Below are 19,428 nucleotides of genomic sequence, written 5' to 3'. Positions count from 1 at the left end.
TCCTTCTGTCTGTGCCGGCGCGGCTGTGTGGACACGTGCGCACAGCAATGACGTCATCGCTGGGAACACCGCTAGTCTCCATACAGCGCGGCCGGCAGACAGGAAGAGATTGCGGTGCTGCAGGGGAACGGTGAGTACATTGATTCACTGGACCCCGCTCTGATGATGATGCGCGGGGAGCAGTGAATACAGCCGCACATGATCACTCCAGGCTGTAGTTGCCAGGGGTGATCATGCGTCTGGCTGTTGTTTACTATGCGGGTGTCCCCGCCCATCATCCCACCCACCTGTCAGCATCGGCTTCAGCGCTGATAGATGGGCGGGAAGATGGGCGTGCATATGTAATGAGCGGGCCCGCGTGGTCAAGGCAGGCGCTGCTGCAGCCTGCTCGTGCCCCCGATGACCCGCTCCACCGCACACCCTCATTCCCCGCAGCCCTACATTCAGACCATAAGACGCACCCCACAGTTTCCCCCAACATTTGGGGAGAAAAGAGTGCGTCTTATAGTCTGAAAAATACGGTGTGTATATATAATATATATATAGATATATAGATATATAGATATATATATAGATAGATAGATAGATATATATATATATATATATATATATATATATATATATATATATATATATATATATATATATATATATATAGATGCACAGTACAGACCAAAAGTTTGTGCATACCTCATTCAATGAGTTTTCTTTATTTTCATGACTGATAATTGTAGATTCACATTCAAGGCATCAAAACTATGAATTAACACATGTGGAATGAAATACTTAACAAAAAAGTGTGAAACAACTGAAGATATGTCTTATATTCTAGGTTCTTCAAAGTAGCCACCTTTTGCTTTGATTACTGCTTTGCACACTCTTGGCATTCTCTTGATGAGCTTCAAGAAGTAGTCACCGGAAATGGTTTTCCAACAGTCTTGAAGGAGTTACCAGAGATGCTTAGCACTTGTTGGCCCTTTTGCCTTCACTCTGCGGTCCAGCTCACTCCATACCATCTCGATTGGGTTCAGGTCTAGTGAATGTGGAGGCCAGGTCTTCTGGCGTAGCACCCCATCACTCTCCTTAGTCAAATAGCCCTTACACAGCCCGAATATCACACTCTATTATTATGCTTCACACCTACGTTGCCTGGCCTCCTGGACGACTCTACCAGCCTTCAATAAATGGACAGAAATAGAGAAGCTTTGGATGGCTCCTTTTCATCCAGGCTCTCTAATCTGGGGCTGCCCTGTCGACACCCCCTCTAGAGACCTCTTGGGCCCAATGGCATTCACAAGAGACTTGTGGCGACAGTGTAGGATGAAGTTCCAGTTGGCATCACAGTCTTCCCTGTTGACCCCCTTCCTGTTCACCCCACATCTAACTTCAGGTATGAACCCGGAGGTGGTCGGGAGGTGGGCAGGGGCAGGTCTCTATTGCTTTCGGGATATAGTTAATCCAACCACATTAAAACTCAGGCCATTTTCGGACTTGCGACACAAATATAAGCTACCCTTACACCTATATTTCTCGTACCAGCAGATATCACACTTCTATGCAGATGTTATGGGACAGGGGGAGGTAAACCGCCCTTCGGCATTTGAGACTCTCTGCTCAGGCCGGTCCTCGACCAGGGGACTAATCTCAGCCATTTATGCAATACTGGCGGCGAGGAATCCCTCGGACACAGTGAAGCACACATATATGAGGAGATGGGAGGGCTGGGTGGGGAGACCGCTGTCGGAGGCACTCTGGTCGGTCATATGGGCGAGGACATTCAGGTCCTCAATTAGTACTCTCTATAAAGAAAACCAAGTAAAAGTCCTTATGACATGGTACCATACCCCGGAGCTACTGCATAAATTTAACCGTGCTTGCCCAGATGTATGTTGGAGATGTGGGCTCAGCGGGGCATCCTTATACCATGTATTTTGGACATGCCCAGCCATAGAGGGTTTCTGGGGGGGAGGTGGAAACCCTGATAGGCAGATTGGTCGGTAAAAATATAAGCAGGGACCCGGTGGTCTACCTACTGAATGCCCTCCCATCGTTTCTAAGTAAGCCAGAGATAAAATTGTTGCTTCATATTCTCACAGCTGCCAAGTGCTTGGTGGCATTGTTCTGGAAAAGGGTGGCGCCTCCGTCTGTTTCAGATCTGTATGCTCGAGTAACAGATGTCAGAAATATGGAGAGATTAACGGCCCAGCTTCATAACAGAATGGATGGGTTTATAACAACTTGGTCCTTGTGGGACACTTTTGCGAATTCATATCAGATATAGGGTAATGCACTTATGGACGGTTGGCAGGAGCCACCCAGATAGGTTACTATGCAGTTGATGACTGTTCAGGAATTTAAACCGTTATGTGCTCTTAGGGTTATGTTTAGCCCCACTTCCCTCTGTTTGAGAGGAATGTCCTGGTTTACTGTGTATGTTTTTATGTTGTTTGACCTTTTTGTTTTATGCACCTGTTTGGTCTATGCTCATCTATGGGAACTGCTGCAGATGGGTCCGGGGGTCCCCGCTTGCTGCCCCCTGCTGTTACATATGTGCACTCACCCTTATGGCGAAGGAGGTTAATATAGTGGCCTGGAATGTGCGAGGATTGGGTGAAGCCACTAAAAGATGTGCAGTTTTTCTGTTTCTACAGCAGCTTAAGCCAGACATAATATTCTTATCAGAAACGCACTTGGTGAAGGAGCGGCTCCACTTGCTCCACAAAAAATGGATAGCCCATGAGTATCACTCTGTATATACCACACATTCCAGGGGGGTGAGTGTCCTGATACACAGGACAGTGCCGTTTGAGTGTCTTAAAGCTTCTGTGGATCAGGAGGGTAGATTTGTATGTCTTTACTGTGTCCTTCATAATGTGCGCTGTGTTCTAGTTGCAATTTATATTCCGCCGCCATACACAGGGGAACCATTGAAACGTATCCTCAATTTTGTTGCTTCCCTCCCTGAGGTCCCCACCCTATTAGTAGGAGACTATAATAATTACTTGCACCCGTATTGGGATAAGTTACATACAGGGAATATCTCAGTGGGGGCGGCAGCTACATCCCTTGCCAGACTGATGGAGGAGGTGGGATATGTAGATATTTGGCGTATTAGAAACCCGCAGGTCCGGCAGTATTCATGCTATTCTAGTTCTCATCATTCACTGTCCCGGATTGACCTGGCCATTGGAAATGCTCAGCTGCTGCCTTGTGTAGCTTCAGTCACGTACCTGGCCAGTGGGGTGTCTGACCACTCCCCACTACAGGTCCGTCTAAGGCTTGGGGACCCAGACCGGGTGGCGGGGATACCTTGGCGGCTTAACCCTTTTTGGATACAACTGATAGGGGGCACTCTGACTGACACTATACGGGAATATTTTGTGACAAATGACGGTACGGCATCTAAACATATAGTGTGGGACGCAATGAAGGCGTATGTTCGTGGGACATATATTAGGGAAATTTGCACCCGAAAGGCGAAAACAAGAGAGCGCACTAAGTATCTGACGGACACTTTAGGTGATGCAGAACGACTTCTTATATCTAACCCTACAGATGATGCCAAGCGGGACTTAGAGAGGGCACAGAGAGCTCTGAGAGACCATATGACTTCCTTGGCCACTAACAAACGCTTTTTCCTTAAGCAGCGGTACTTTACGGAGGGGGAGAGTGTGGGACATCTCTTGGCTACAATTGCTAGGGCGCAGGAGGGATTGACCTATATCACCAAATTGAAACTTGACACTGGAGAGGAGGTGAGGGACAGCGGGAGGATTGTGGAGGTCATGCAACAGTATTACACCCAATTATACTCCTCTAAATCGCATTATGGGGATGAGGAACTGCGGGGCTTTGTGGAGGAGATCACTCTCCCCAGTCTGTCAGATAGTGAGAGAGAATCCCTGAATAGAGATATAGACCTGGAGGAGCTGGAGGAGGCGCTCGGTCAAATCCAAAATGAAAAGGCCCCAGGTGCGGACGGACTCCCGGGTGAATTCTACAAATTATATACCCATCTGCTGCTGCCAAGACTCTTGGATGTGTTCAGAGATGCTGAGGAGAAGGGATCCCTCCCTGCATCCATGAGGGAGGCTATTATTGTTCTGATTTTAAAACCCGGGAAAGATCCGACCGCGCCTGACTCCTATCGCCCAATCTCGCTGCTTACATTAGATATTAAATTAATCGCTAAAATTCTAGCTAACAGATTGTCCCGGGTGATCACGTCAGTGATCCACGAGGATCAGACTGGATTCATCCCCAATAAATCTACTTCCATTAATTTGCGACGTTTATTCCTGGGGATACAGCTAAGTTCTGAGGGGAGAAACAAGGAGAGAGCAGTCCTGTCATTAGATGCAGCCAAAGCCTTTGACAGTATTGAATGGAATTTCCTATGGGTAGTTTTGGAGAAATTGGGTCTTGGCTCCAGATTTATTGGCTGGGTCAAATTGTTATATGCCTCTCCGCGGGCCAGGATTCGAGTTAATCGTTGTACCTCCTCGTCTTTTAATTTGGCCAGGGGCACGAGACAGGGCTGTCCTCTCTCTCCATTACTATTTGCAGCGGCAATTGAGCCATTGGCGGCTATGCTTCGTGCATCCGCTGGCGTAAAGGGGTTTGAGATAGGTGGTCTGGAGCATAAGGTTTCCCTCTATGCGGACGATTTGTTGCTGTATCTCAGGGAGGTGGGGACATCGGTGGGCCCAGCAATAAATATTATTATAGAATTTGGTAGGCGCTCGGGACTCCTAATAAACTGGAAGAAATCGGCCCTGCTCCCTATAGATCCACTCCCATCTAATTTTAGTACTCTGGGGCTGCCAATTCCGACGGTGGATAAATTTAAATACCTGGGGATTGTGGTTAGTGCCCGACCGCGTGATTACTACTCTCAAAATCTGGAACCAGTGTTGGCTCAGTTTAGGAACAAGATAGATGCCTGGTGTCGACTCCCACTGTCCCTTATTGGCCGTGCTAATCTACTAAAAATGGTACTGATGCCCAAACTTCTGTATCTTCTCCACAACGCCCCAATATGGATCCACTGGAAATTTTTCCGTAAAATCAACACTTTGTTTCGGGAACTCTTGTGGCAAAAGCAGCAGGCTAGAATCCGCCTTGAGACCCTGCAGAGAGGGAAGGAGGATGGGGGTCTGGCAGTCCCCAACCCGTGGGTTTATTATGTTGCGGCACAGATGCAGCACTTCAGGGGGTGGGGAAAGGATGAGGCATATGACGCTGGGGGCAAATTGGTGAGGGGCCTTGCAGAATGGGGACACCCAGTGGCTTTTTTGGATGCAGGATTCTCACCCAGAGGAGGAACATTATATCCAACATTATCATTGATGTACAAGGTGTGGGATAGAGGGAAGCAGTTGCTGGGAATATCAGGAATGACTGAGTACTGGCCCTTATGGCATAATCGTGGACTGGCGGAGCTGCAGAGACTCCCGGGTTGGAGAATGTGGGTGAGCAGGGGGGTGCATCAGGTGTCTCAGATTCTTCAGAATAATATACTTAAAAGATTTGACCAGCTTCAAGCTGAGTTTGGGATACCGCACAGTTCCTTTTACCAATACCTGCAGCTCCGTCATGCCTATGAGACACAGACACGTCGTATGGACATTAGGATAGAGCGGAATCACACTCTTACTGAATTGTTGACATCTGATCGCTCCTATGGTATTATTTCTAGGTTGTATACAGTGATGTTATCTAGACACCTCGACAAATTCCCTTTGCAGGCTAGAGAGAAGTGGGAGAGGGACCTAGGCCCTATGATAGAGGAACAGTGGGGTGAGGTCCTGTCTCAGACTCCAAGCCTTGCTGTATCTGAAGGCCAACGACTGTCACAGCTATTCCTGTTACATAGAGTATATAGGACACCTAGTCTATTGCATAAGATGGGAGTTAGGATGGATGATCTGTGTCCTAGGTGCGGACAGGAAGGTGCGAATCTGATGCATATGATGTGGTCCTGTGGGAACATTGAAGATTACTGGAGGGCAGTACTAGATTTGGTTAGACAAGTTTTCAATATCCGTCTACAGCCAAGACCTATTATATGTATCCTGGGTCTACTGGAGGGGGGGGTGGACTTGAGTTCGCCGGTAATGGTCGGTATTACACGTCTCTTGTACCAGGCTAGGAAACTGTTGGCCTACCACTGGTTGGACCCAGCGCCTCCGGTCATCGGGGATTTTAGGGAAAGAGTAAACGCTATACTTCGACTGGAGAGAGGAGTATACCTTAAAAGAAATGCATTGAAAAAGTTCTATAAGATCTGGGGGGCATGGTTGGATACCCCAGGCCTTCCCTCCTCGGCGTTACTGCAGGACAGTGCGAGCGACCAGGTCCTTCTCCTTCTGACCGGTTAACAAATTTCTTCAAATAGGGTGATATGCGTACTGCTGGAAGGTGTGTGCATGTATATGTGTGTGCATGTATATGTGTGTGCATGTATATGTATGTGTGTGCGTGCGTGCGTGTATGTATATGTGTATATATATATAATGTCATAATGATGCTGGGTAAGCTATACTATGGAGAATATATTGGGAAATAATATGCACTTTGAGACCCATATTGAAATGAGACGTGGACTGCGGGTGCATTGTTTATTATGTTATTTGTGTGGTTTTTCTTATTGACTAAAGGTTTTTTCCCTTTCTGTGATATTTCTATGGAGGGAATTATTTTATGTGTTGTATAATTTTGATGTTAAATAAAAATGAACCTGATTTAAAAAAAAAAGATATAGGGTAATGAAGGTCTCTATTGTATTGAATGTTTTTGCACTATATATTAACGAGATCTGGAATTTGCTATTGAGACCTCCAGGGTGGGCTCTGACCCCTATCTTCTCTTACTCGTATATGGAATAACAAACTGTTTAATTTCCATTTTTCTTCGGATATGCTCCCATTGCATTGTATTTGACTGCATACCTGATAATTATTTCTGATACCTGTGTATTTGTCTTACTTTTGGTTGTAAAAGATGTTAAAAAAATCTTCTCAAAATAAAAAGTTGAAGAAAAAAAAAAAAAAAAATGGATCCGCTCCGGAATCTGATACCTATATAAGTTTATGGGGACCAGAATCTGGAGATTAAAAACGTTGGTGGAAGGGATAAGGGGGTAGGAGCGTGCGGTGTACTCACTGAGGCTGTGTTATGGCGGCAAGCTGCTTCCGGGTCACGCTTTCCCTTCCAGAGCCCACAATTAACTCTCATTGAATATTCACTGCTTTGCCTGCCCACGTGTAATTGGTTGCAGTTAGACACGTCCCCACCTTAAGTGGCAACATGTGAGCTGACTGCAACCAATCACAAGCGCCAGGACGGCCGGTGGGCTGGGAAAGCAGTGCAAGTGTCTGCGGGTCATTATGGTGGTATCAAATTAAATGAATAAATAAAATAATCGGCCCAGGGTCCTCCATATTCTGATGCCAGCACAGATAAAGCCCAAGGCTGCGGCCCCCAGCTGTCGGGCTTTATCTGTGCTGTGTATCAAAATAAGCCCAGGGTCACATGTACAAGGGACTCTCATCACATCACCCGACATGGCCTGCCTCTCTCCGAACATGAGCGTGCAGCTCCATAGAAACACAACAGCCGACCCGCCCCTATCAGGAGAGTGTGCAGCTGTGCCGGGTGATGCGAGACGACACGAGACTCGCGCGAGTCCCTTGAAAGTGTGACTCCGGCCTAAGAGAAACCGCATGTAGCTTTTTTTTTTTTTTTATTTAAATAATTAGTTTAAAAAAAAAAAAACAATTTGCGGTCCCCTCCAATTTTGATACTCAGCCAAGATAAAGCCAGCTGTGGAGTGGTATTCTCAGCCCGCAGCTGCCTGGTATTGCATCCATTACATGTGACAATTCTGGTGCTTTACAGGCTCTTCCATTGCCCTGGTGCGGTGGCAATCGTGGTAATAGCAGGGGTTAATAACAGCGCACAGCTGCTACTAAACCCTAGGTTAGTGATGGCACTGGTGTCTGAGAGACCTGCATCACTAACCTGTAAATGAAAGTAAATAAGTACAAACACAAAGAAAAATCCTTTATTTGGAATAAAATACAAAAACACACCCTCCTTCACCACTTTATTAACCCCAAACACCCTTCCAGGCCAGGCGTAATCCACACGAGCCGTGATGAGCAATGACTGCAGGCAGACGCTGTCACAGGCTGGGGGCGCATCTGACTGTAACCAATCACAGACGGCAGGTGGACGGGGAATGCTGTGTTTGTGCGATGAGCCTATTGCACAATACAGGAAGTGAATGCGTGACCCGGAAGGAGTTTGGTGCCATGACACAGAGTCGCCATAAGTATGAAATGCTCACTTAATTCTTGTTTTCTTTATTTTTCCTTTAATTTCCCCAGTGCCAAATCTGGATAGTACAACCGGAATCCTGTGCCTGGGTTTGGCACCCGGGCATCTTTGAAACCGCGCGGAACCAGACTTTTAGGCGGGCTTTGCACGTTGTGACATCGGTAACAATGTGTTACCGACGCTGCAGTGATAGTCCCTGCCCCCGTCGCAGCTGCGATATCTTGTGATTGTTGGCATAGCGAATATTATCGCTACGCCAGCTTCACATGCACTCAACTGCCCTGCGACGTGGCTCTGGCCGGCAACCTGCCTCCTTCCTAAGGGGGCGGGTCGTGCGGCGTCACAGCGACGTCACACGGCAGGCGGCCAATAGGAGCGGAGGGGCGGAGATGAACGGGACGTAAACATCTCCCCCCCCACCTCCTTCCTTCCACATTGCAGCCGGGACACAGGTAGGAGATGTTCATCGCTCCAGCGGCTTCATACACAGCGATGTGTGCTGCCGCAGGAATGAGGAACAAAATCGTACCTGTCGCTGCAGCGAATTTATGAAAATGACCGACGCTACACCGATCACCCGATTGTGATGTTTTTGAGATTGGTGTATCTAGGCTTTACACGCTGTGACATTGAAAGTGAAATCCGGCACCGGTAACAATTTGACCCCAACGAGATCGCAGGTGCGATGTCGCAGCATGCAAAGTGCCCCTTATAGTCCGGGTCCGCTCAGCCTTAGTCCAGACAAAACAATGAAAGAAATCACTTTGTTGTAATGTGGTAAACTTACCGGACCCTGCTCCAGAAACGCCTGCTTCTACCACTAGGTGCCGCTGTACTGACGCTGAGGGCAGCACTGGTGATATAGGAGGTGGTTATGTTGACAGCGATTGGTGGCTCAGTGCCCACACGAGATTCTAGTAAAAGCATCCATCTAAAACATTCCACAAGAGTTTTCCTTCTGTCTGTAACTTTTACATTTATTATTTTCAGTTTTGAAATCCGGGCAAATATCCGAGGAAGATTCATCTTGAAGCCATAATGGAGAAAGGAGAAAGCGATGTGTGGGGAGATAAGCGGTGCAAAGAGGAGGAACCTACAGGTAATCACCCCGGCGAGGAGTAATGACTAGTGATGGGCGGACCCGCAGATACCCGGGATCGGCGGATGCAACCAGGTCTATAGGGACCTGAATCAGGCGTTTTTAAAATAGTGTAGAACTTAAAAGAATAGGTGACCCCTAAAGTATAACGCCAAAATTGTTAATTCGGGAAAACTCAAAAAATTACCACAGGACCACAATACAAATGCAAAAGGGAAAAATATTTTATTGAAATAATTTACAAAAGATGGTGAAGCCATAAAACAAGGAAGAGTGGCTAAGATGGAAAATGCCACACAAGGGGAACAGAGTAAAATACACTCCAACCAACCTCCCTAGTGACACCCAGTAATAATAAAGGGTTAATTACATATAGTAGTGCAAATTACAGCAGCATATAAGTAACCAGAAAAATTGAAAATTGGTCAGCGACTCACAGATTGCACACACTATAGACATTCCACAGAGCTATCCACTCATCAAGTCTGTACAGCAGCAATTAAGCTGGTTAGTAACTGCTGTGATACTGCGTGCGCCTCATAAGCAGACACTAACACAAACAGACCCCCATAAAACAACACTTTCAGTGCCAGGCAGCATGCAAAAATAAGGCGATTGTGTACATATATATATATAATATATATACAGTATATGCAGACCATTGAAACCCACATTACCTTAAGTCATGCTGTTAGCACACAACGACCTGGGCACAGGGAGGCCGGACGCACCTCGACGTACGTTTCACCTGATCGGCTTCATCAGGAGGCGTGGCTATACGGGGAGGAAAGGGTTTAAATGCTCCTTTTCACAAAGTCCCAAATAGAACAAATAAGCACGCTTAGTGCCATGTTGTCCTGTTCCCCCACATAAGGGCGCTTTCACACTTGCGTTGAACGGCAGCCGTTGCTATCTGCCGTCTTGAGGAATTACGGTAACCGTTGCAGGAAACCGTTTTATTCCTCATAGACTTTTATTAGCTACGGATAGCAACGGATGGTCTTGCGTTGCATCAACCCCGCGGCGCATCAGTTGTTTTGTCGCTGACCGTCAGTGATCGTCAGGCGAAGGGAACGCTGCATGTAGCGGTTTTTGTTGCTGTAACAGAACACACTCCGCAGGATATCGTTGGAATCCGTTACAAGGCAAAATGAATGTCTATGATGTAGGATTCCGTCACGTTCTACTGAGCATTTCCAGCAGAACGTTCTAAATCGTTTAAAAGCACTCCTGGTCTCTCTCTCTGTCTGTCGGTGTCTCTCTCTGTCGGTTGGTCGGTCTCTCTCGGTCTCTATCTCTCTGTCGGTCTATCTCTCTCTTTCTGTCAATGTCGGTCTATCTCTCTCTCTGTCAATGTCGGTCTCTCTCTCTCTCTCTGTCAGTCTGTCTCTCCCTCTCACCCCCTCTTTCATACTCCCCGATCACGGGCACGACACTGCACAGCTGTCACACTTCTCTGGTGGGTTCTCCTCTTTTGAAAATGCTGGCTGCTCATTATTCCATCTCGTATTCCCTGCTTCCCCCGCCCATCGGTGCCTATGATTGGTTGCAGTCAGACGCACCCCCATGATGAGTGACAGCTGTTTCACTGCAACCAATCACAGCCGCCGGTGGACGGGTTTATATCGTGCAGTACAATAATTAAGTAAATAATTAAAAAAAAACCGACATGCGGTCCCCCCCAATTTTGATACCAGCCAAGATAAAGCCACACGGCTGAAGGCTGGTATTCTCAGGCTGGGGAGCCCTACATTACGGAGAGCCCCGCAGCCTAAAAATATCAGCCAGCAGCCGCCTGGAATTGCCGCATCCTTTCCATGCGACAGTCCCGGAACTCTACCCGGCTCATCTCGAATTGCCCTGGTGCGGTGGCAATTGGGGTAATAAGGAGTTAATGGCAGCACTTAGCTGCCACTAAGTCCTAAGTTAATCATGTCAGGCGTCTATGAGACACCCCCAATGATTAACCTGTAAGTGAACGTAAATAAACACATACACCCGAAAAAATACTTTGCTTGGAATAAAAGACAAAAAACACCCTCTTTCCCCACTTTATTAATCCCCTAGCCGATGCCGAGCGCGATAGCCCCTGCCCCCGTCGCACATGCGATATGTAGTGCGAGCTGCCGTAGCGAACATTATCGCTACGGCAGCTTCACATGCACTTACCTGCCCTGCGACGTCGCTCTGGCCGGCGACCCGCCTCCTTCCTAAGGGGGTGGGTCGTGCGGCGTCACACGGCAGGCAGCCAATAGAAGCGGAGGGGCGGAAATGAGCGGGACGTAAACATCCCGCCCACCTCCTTCCTTCCACATAGCCGATGGACGCTGGGCGCAGGTAAGGAGATGTTTGTCGCTCCTACGGCTTCACACACAGCGATGTGTGGAGCTGCAGGAACGACAAACAACATCGTACCTGCGGACGCACCGACATTATGAAAATGAACGACGTGACACAGATCACCGATTTTGGACTGTTTCACGTTCGTTCATCTTCTCTCCTAGGCTTTACACGTTGTGACATCGTTACCGGCGCCGGATGTGCGTCACTTTCGATGTGACCCCGACGATATCGCAGGTGCGATGTCGCAATGTGCAAAGTACCCCTAAGTTGAATCATTACTGGTAACTAAAAAAGGGGTATAGATTGCAGATACTGCCTTGATAAATGTAAGGATATTTGATGACTGCAAGGATATGATATTACATAAACAAAAAGTATGTGCAAATATAAACCTGCACAATTGTTTAGTGACACAAAATACAAAACACGGCAGTGCATACATTAGTCCAGCACTCCAAAGAGTATCCGGAGTAAAATATATATATATATATATATATATATATATATATATATATATATATATATATATATATATATTATACAATTTAATCATAGATATCAAAAAATAACAAATGAGAGCACATGCCACCAAAATCATCGCCAACAGAGGATGGAGCTTGTCAGAAGTTGATGGACGACTCCGCAATACTCAATAGGTGCAAATGACCAATCTGAGAAAAACTATGGACACAATCCAAAAGGGACCTAAAAAAAGGATAAGGAAATTAAAAACAGAATAATATTTACTGGGTGTCACTAGGGAGGTTGGTTGGAGTGTATTTTACTCTGTTCCCCTTGTGTGGCATTTACCATCTCAGCCACTCTTTCTTGTTTTACTGCTTCACCTTCCTTTGTAAATTATTTCAATAAAATATTTTTCCCTTTTGCATTTATATTGTGGTCCTGTGGTAATTTTTTGGGTTTTCCCCTAATTAACAATTTTGGCTTTATACTTTAGGGGTCACCTATTCTTTTAGGTTCTATGTCTATCCTCTTGGACCAGACCATTCCTTTTAGGAATTATTTCTAAGTTTTGCTTTAGGCCCCCTTCACATGTCCGTGATACACGTGCGTGTTTGGTCCGTTTCCGTATATACCGGAGACACGGCCCAACGTGCACCAATGTTATTTAATATTTGAGGACACATGTGCGTTTTTCATTAAGGTCCGTGGGTCCGTGTGCGTGCTACGTTTGTGTCTCCGTTTTGCATGGATGCATGTCCGTTTTCAGCACGCAGCACGGACCCAATGAAAGTCAATGGGTCTGTGCACACGTCCGAGTGACACGGACGCATCTCTGTTTGCTCCCTGTACATTTTGTGCTTTTTTCATGTGATGTCGGTCTTTTTTGTTTTTCTGTTTCGTTCTCTCCCTCAGTCCGTCGGTCGGTCAGTCTCTCTCTATGTCTGTCGGTCGGTCTCTCTGTCTTATCTGTCCCTCTCACTGTCTGTCGGTCAGTTCCACCCCTCTCTCATACTTACCGTTCCCCGATCACCGGCGCGGCGCTGAACGGCTGTTCTCTAAACTCCGGCGGCTTTTCCTCTTTTGAAAAAGCCGGCCGCTCATTAAACAATCTCGTATTCCCTGCTTTCCCCGCCCACCGGAAAATATGATTGGTTGCAGTGAGACACGCCCCCACACGCTGAGTGACAGCTGTCTAACTGCAACCAATCACAGCCGCCGGTGGGTGTGTCACTATGGAGCAGAGAAATAAATAATTAAATAATTTAAAAAAAACGGCGTGCGGTCCCCCCAATTTTAATACCAGACAGATATAAAGCCATACGGCTGAAGGCTGGTATTCTCAGGATGGGGAGCTCCACGTTATGGGGAGCCCCCCAGCCTAACAATATCAGTCAGCAGCCGCCCAGAATTGCCGCATACATTAGATGCAACAGTTCTGGAACTGTACCCGCCTCTTCCCGATTTGCCCTGGTGCGTTGGCAAATCGGGGTAATAAGGAGTTAATGGCAGCCCATAGCTGCCACTAAATCCTAGATTAATCATGTCAGGCGTCTCCACAAGATACCTTCCATGATTAATCTCTAAGTTACAGTAAATAAACACACACACCTGAAAAAATAATTTATTAGAAATAAAAAACACTAACAAATTCCCTGGTTCACCAATTTAATAAGCCCCAAAAAGCCCTCCATGTCCGGCGTAATCCAGGATGGTCCAGCGTCGCTTCCAGCTCTGCTGCATGAAGGTGACAGGAGCAGCAGAATACACCACCGCTCCTGTCAGCTCCACGCAGCAAATAAGGTGAGTAGCGCGATCAGCTGAGCTGTCACTGAGGTTAATCGCGACCACCGCTGGATCCAGTGGCGGCCACCTGGTGACCTCAGTGACAGCTCAGCTGATCGCGCTACTCACCTCATTTGCTGCGTGGAGCTGACAGGAGCGGCAGTGTATTCTGCTGCTCCTGTCACCTTCATGCAGCAGAGCTGGAAGCGACGCTGGACCATCCTGGATTACGCCGGACATGGAGGGCTTTTTGGGGCTTATTAAATTGTTGAACCAGGGAATTTGTTAGTGTTTTTTATTTCTAATAAATGAATTTTTCAGGTGTGTGTGTTTATTAACTGTAACTTAAAGATTAATCATGGAAGGTATGGGGGCGTGTCCTGGACATGGAAGAGTGAGGACGCTCATAGCCGGAGCTCCTGGGCCCAAAATCTCACATACTCTCCTCCTCCGGCTGCACGCTGACACAATGCCCCCAAAGAAGCGACCACCTACAGTATCGGATCCGGCACCTGACAGACGACCCTCCGGAGGCCTGGCAAGATTTCTCTCCTCATCAGCAGCGGCTCCTCTCAGCGCGAGTACAGGCAAGATGGCGGCGGCTGGAGCTGGGAGCGTGGTGGAGGGAAAGTCCCCGCAAGCGGCGCGGCTGCAGCGCCAGTTAAGTGAAGGGGAGAGGGGGGAGGAGGTGGCTGGAAGCAATGCCGCTCATACAGGGAGCCCTGCCACTTCTAACTCAGCGGGGCCCCCACAGAGAAAAGAGGGGGAGCAGACCCCGGGAGGCACCCTCATAATGGAGCCGCAGGCCACTTCCAGGCCCCTTAGTGCCCCCAGCCTGAGGGTCGGTGACTCTGGGAACCTGGATGCCCCCTCTGACATGTTGGACACTCAGACCCTGAGGGAGCTCATTGCAGCCCTCCCCAGCAAAAAGGACTTGGATGAGGTGGCCTCCAGAATAGAACAGGCCCAGCTGGCAGCACTGTCCTCAGTGAGGGAGGAGATGGGGGTTCTGGAGGACAGGATCACGGCCACTGAGCAGGTCCAGGGATCAATGGAGGGCAGGCTGGAGCGTCTGGAGAAAGGCTGGGAAGCTTCTACCTTACGTATCAGAGACATGGCCCTGCTTCTGGATGACCAAGAAAACAGAAGCAGGAGAAACAATGTCCGACTAAAAGGCATTCCAGAGGACTGGTCACCTGAACTCCTACGCTCCAACGTTCTGGCTATCTTTAATACTGTCACAGGCAGACCTCCTGACGCGACCTATCTCTTCGACAGGATCCACAGGGTGGCTCGCCCGATCACCAGGGCATCCTCCAACACCAGAGACGTTCTTTGCCGTCTCCACTATTATGGAGATAAGGAGCGGATTCTCCAAGGGGCATGGGCACATGGCCCAATGGAGATGGATGGTGCACTTGTGTCGTTGTTTCCAGATGTCTCCAGTCGCACCCTATATATGAGGAGGCTGCTTCAACCGCTCTTACTCCGAATCAAAGAGGCGGGCGCCACCTACCGCTGGGGACACCCCTTCCATCTTATAGCCCGCAAAGGGACTGCCATCTATTTTCTGAGGAGACCCTCAGATCTAACGGGTCTGTTTACATTCCTGGGGATCGACGAGATGTCTGTCCCGGACTGGCTCGCCTGGGACCCCCCGACCCCTGTGAGGCGGAGGGAGAGGGGCGAGGGGGGAGGCCCTTCCTCCTCGTCGGATGAGCGGGGCTGATCCCGCTTGACCATAGAGCCCCTTGGCACCTCTGCAGTATTGTATGTCGACATATGCATAATGTCCACTTTCTAGGTGCTGTAGGGTTCAAAGTTTAAGGTCGCTTCTCTCAAATGTCATTATCTTCGTGTTGTGTGCGGCCGGGGGGGGAGGGGGGACTTTTCCTGGCGCCAGTTGGAGCGCCGGGATGTAAAGTCCGGTCTTTCTATAGCTGGGCCCAGACTTTGGCCCCTCCGTGACTCCAGACTTGTACCCGCTTTCCTATTTCCTGGTGGACCCGTGGCTGGTCCCAAGTCTGCGAGCTTTGTGTGAGCTTCTATACCCTGTGTGTTTCTCTCTCCATCTTTCTTTTTTCTTTCTCTTTTCTCTTTTTCCCTTGTCTTGGCTGTACTTCTGTTTCTCTCCACCCCCTGACTCCTCGTTAGTTCACGCTTCTCCCTCTAGCAGGGCGGACTTACTCTCCCCCTTTCTACCCCCTCCCTAAACCCTTGCTCACTCTCCTTCATCCAAATCTACTCCTCCTTCTCCCCATCCCCCCCCCTTTTTTTTTCTCTTCTTCACCCTCCCTTTTTCCCGCCCAGGGGCTAAGGTCAGACAGTGATGAAAAAGACGTGCTCTGAGTTACGCATTGGCTCATTGAATGTGAGGGGACTGCATGATCCCGGGAAGCGCTCAATTTTCCTGAACCTCCTGTGGAGGAGCCGCATACAAGTTGCTTTCCTGCAGGAGACTCACTACAGCCTAGAGAAACCATATAAGCTCTCGGACAAAAGGTACCCGGTTGTGTTTCACTCCCCCTCTCCTGACCCCAGATCCAGGGGAACCAGTATACTAATAGCAGGTTCACTGCAATGGGAGACACTGGAGTCAAGGACTGAAGGGGAGGGGAGACTTCTACTGGTGAAGGGGCGCATCGCCTCCCAATTATACACATTTGCGGTAATATACCTACCAAACACAGGACAATGCACAACGTTCTTACGCTTCCTTGACATAATAGATGACTTTGCTGAAGGCACTTTAGTGATAGGAGGGGACTTCAATTTCACTCTAGACCCTAAAATAGACAACTCTGGGGGAGTTTCTTGTCTACCACAAAGGGCAACACAACGTATCAAACGAGGGCTGCTTGAATTTCAGCTGATAGACACTTGGAGGCTTCTCCATCCTTCAGACAAGGACTATTCATTCTACTCTGCAGTTCATGATAGTTACTCCCGCCTCGACCACCTCTTCGTCCGCCACAGGGACCTCCACGCCCTGCTGGCAGCGACAATTGAAAGCATTCATTTCTCTGACCATGCGTTGATTACGATCTCACTTGCCTTGGACTATCCCGTCGACAGGCAGTGTCAATGGACCTTGAACAACTCACTACTAAATGATCCGACAGTCATGGATGAGATCCAATCGGCTTTGTCGGAATACTTTGGGCAAAATGCAGCTGGGGAGGTGTCACCCAATATGGTATGGGAAGCTCACAAATGCGTCGCGCGGGGGCTTTTTATCAAGCATGGTTCGCGTCTGAAAAAAGAGCGGGCGGCGGAGGTGGCTGCTCTTCTTTCCGAAATTCACCAACTAGAGGTCCTGCATAAGAGATCCTGTGACCCTGGGTCCAGATCTCGTCTGACCCAAAAGCGGGAAGAGCTGCGCACCCTATTGACTCACAAGGCAAAGAGTGCCATGGTTAAATGCAGGAGACATTTCTATGAGTTCTGAAATAAGAGTGGCAGAACATTGGCCAGAGCGCTACGTTTACAAAGAACGCGGGGTTATGTCCAGCGGGTCCAAAATCCGGGTGGGAGGCTAGCGACTTTGCCCAGGGATATCGCCACGGCCTTTGGTAACTTCTATGCTTCCCTTTACTCCATTGATGGAGATAAAACCAATTCTGCCCGAGCAGACTTACGCTTGCGGATCAGGAAATATATTAGTGATTCAGGAATGCAAGGGCTCCGAGCGGAGGATGCAGAAGGCCTGGAGAGACCCATTACAGAACTAGAATTGCTCGAGGCTATCAAAAACCCCGGGCCCCGACGGCCTTCCCCTAGCCTATTATAAAAAGTTGGGATCAACGCTAAATACCCCCTTTCTTCAGGCCTTTAATAACGTTGCAACAAGCGGCTTGTCCCCCATCCCTAGAGACACTCTGTCGGCTACCATAGTGGTCATCCCGAAAGAGGGTAAGGACCCTTCTCAGTGCGCGAGTTACCGACCCATCTCCCTGTTAAATATGGACTTAAAGCTCTTTGCGAAGATCCTGGCGGACAGGCTCTCACCTCTGATGGGAGGCCTTATTCACCCGGACCAGGTTGGGTTTCTGGGAGGGAGAGAGGCCAGGGACAACACGACCAAAGCGCTAAACCTGATTCATAAAGCCCGTCTGTAGAAGCAGCCGCTGATGCTCCTCTCCACAGACGCCGAAAAGGCCTTCGATCATGTTAACTGGGTTTTCATGACGGAGGCCTTGAGAGCGATTGGGTTGGGCGGGTCTATGTTGAACTGGATTGGCTCTCTCTACAGTGGTCCTACCGCAGCGGTCAGGGTGAACGGTCTTCTTTCCGATAGGTTCCCGATTAATAATGGGACCAGGCAGGGATGCCCCCTGTCTCCTTTAATATTTGTTTTGACCCTGGAGCCCCTTCTGTGTCACATTAGAAGAAACCGTGACATTACTGGCCCTCTCACTGAGGTTCACAAATTCAAAATTGCAGCCTACGCAGATGATCTCCTATTTTTCCTCACGAACCCCTTGGTCTCCCTGCCCAACCTGCTCCGGGAATTCGAGACTTATTCCTGCCTATCCAATTTTAAAATAAATATGACGAAGTCTGAAGCTCTGAACGTGAACCTGCCTCCGAGCACGGTTACTTCACTCCAATCATCTTTTAGCTTTAAATGGGCCTCTGGTTCTCTTGGGTACCTGGGGGTTCGGTTGGCGGCTGACACTAACTCGCTATTCAAATTGAACTTTCTTCCCCTCCTTGGGACTATCAGAGAGGATTGTACGAGATGGGCGAAAGGCTGGTTCACTTGGTTTGGTAGATGCGACATCTTTAAAATGAATGTCCTCCTTCACATCCTTTACCTTTTCCAGGCTCTTCCGATACGGATTCCCAGCTCCTTTTTTAAGGAGCTGGCTGCTCTACAAACCAAGTTCATCTGGGACAACAAGCCAGCTCGAATCTCCCGCTCCTTACTGTGTAGACCCAAGAGGAGGGGGGGATGGGAATCCCAGACCTGAAGGTATACTGCTGGGCTTCACATATGGTCAGTTATCGACTGGTGTCGCCACGCCAAGACGAAACCCTGGGTGGCATTGGAACAAAGTTTGTCTGCGATCAGTCTTTCCGCAGCCCCTTGGATATCGAGCCCTCTTCCCGCTAGTCTGAGACACCATCCCACAATTGGCGCCACCCTGGAGTGCTGTTCCCTGAGACAGGTCCGCAGATTACTACTGCCAGTCCCCTCTCCTCTCTCACCCATAATTGGCTCCCCAGATTTTTATCCGAGTCTGACGGACCCTGTCTTTCGTCGCTGGATAGAGGGGGGGCGCTTTCGGGCATGTCACCTAATAACTGATGGGGGCTGGCCCTCACTCGGGGCACTTACAGAGTGCGAGACCCCGAGACAGTTGGGAGCCTGGAGGTCCATGCAACTCAGACACTAC

At 48.6% G+C, this 19,428-nt stretch overlaps 1 protein-coding gene across 2 annotated transcripts in view; it reads left to right on the top strand.

The window, feature by feature from the left end:
- LOC142245455 (uncharacterized) overlaps nucleotides 1-19,428 on the top strand; it is a 144,228-nt gene that overhangs the window by 109,754 nt on the left and 15,046 nt on the right. The window contains exon 2 of one of the 2 annotated variants that reach the window (XM_075318172.1): nucleotides 9,331-9,439. The exons of the other annotated variant lie outside the window; for it this stretch is intronic. Coding sequence (XP_075174287.1) covers nucleotides 9,379-9,439 — 61 coding nt within the window. The 5' untranslated portion in view covers nucleotides 9,331-9,378. The remainder of the gene's footprint in view (nucleotides 1-9,330; nucleotides 9,440-19,428) is intronic. 2 annotated transcript variants of the gene reach the window in all.

Source organism: Anomaloglossus baeobatrachus, chromosome 7 (assembly GCF_048569485.1).
Source record: "Anomaloglossus baeobatrachus isolate aAnoBae1 chromosome 7, aAnoBae1.hap1, whole genome shotgun sequence".
Classification (NCBI taxonomy): domain Eukaryota; kingdom Metazoa; phylum Chordata; class Amphibia; order Anura; family Aromobatidae; genus Anomaloglossus; species Anomaloglossus baeobatrachus.
This window is presented reverse-complemented; position numbering and strand designations above follow the sequence as displayed.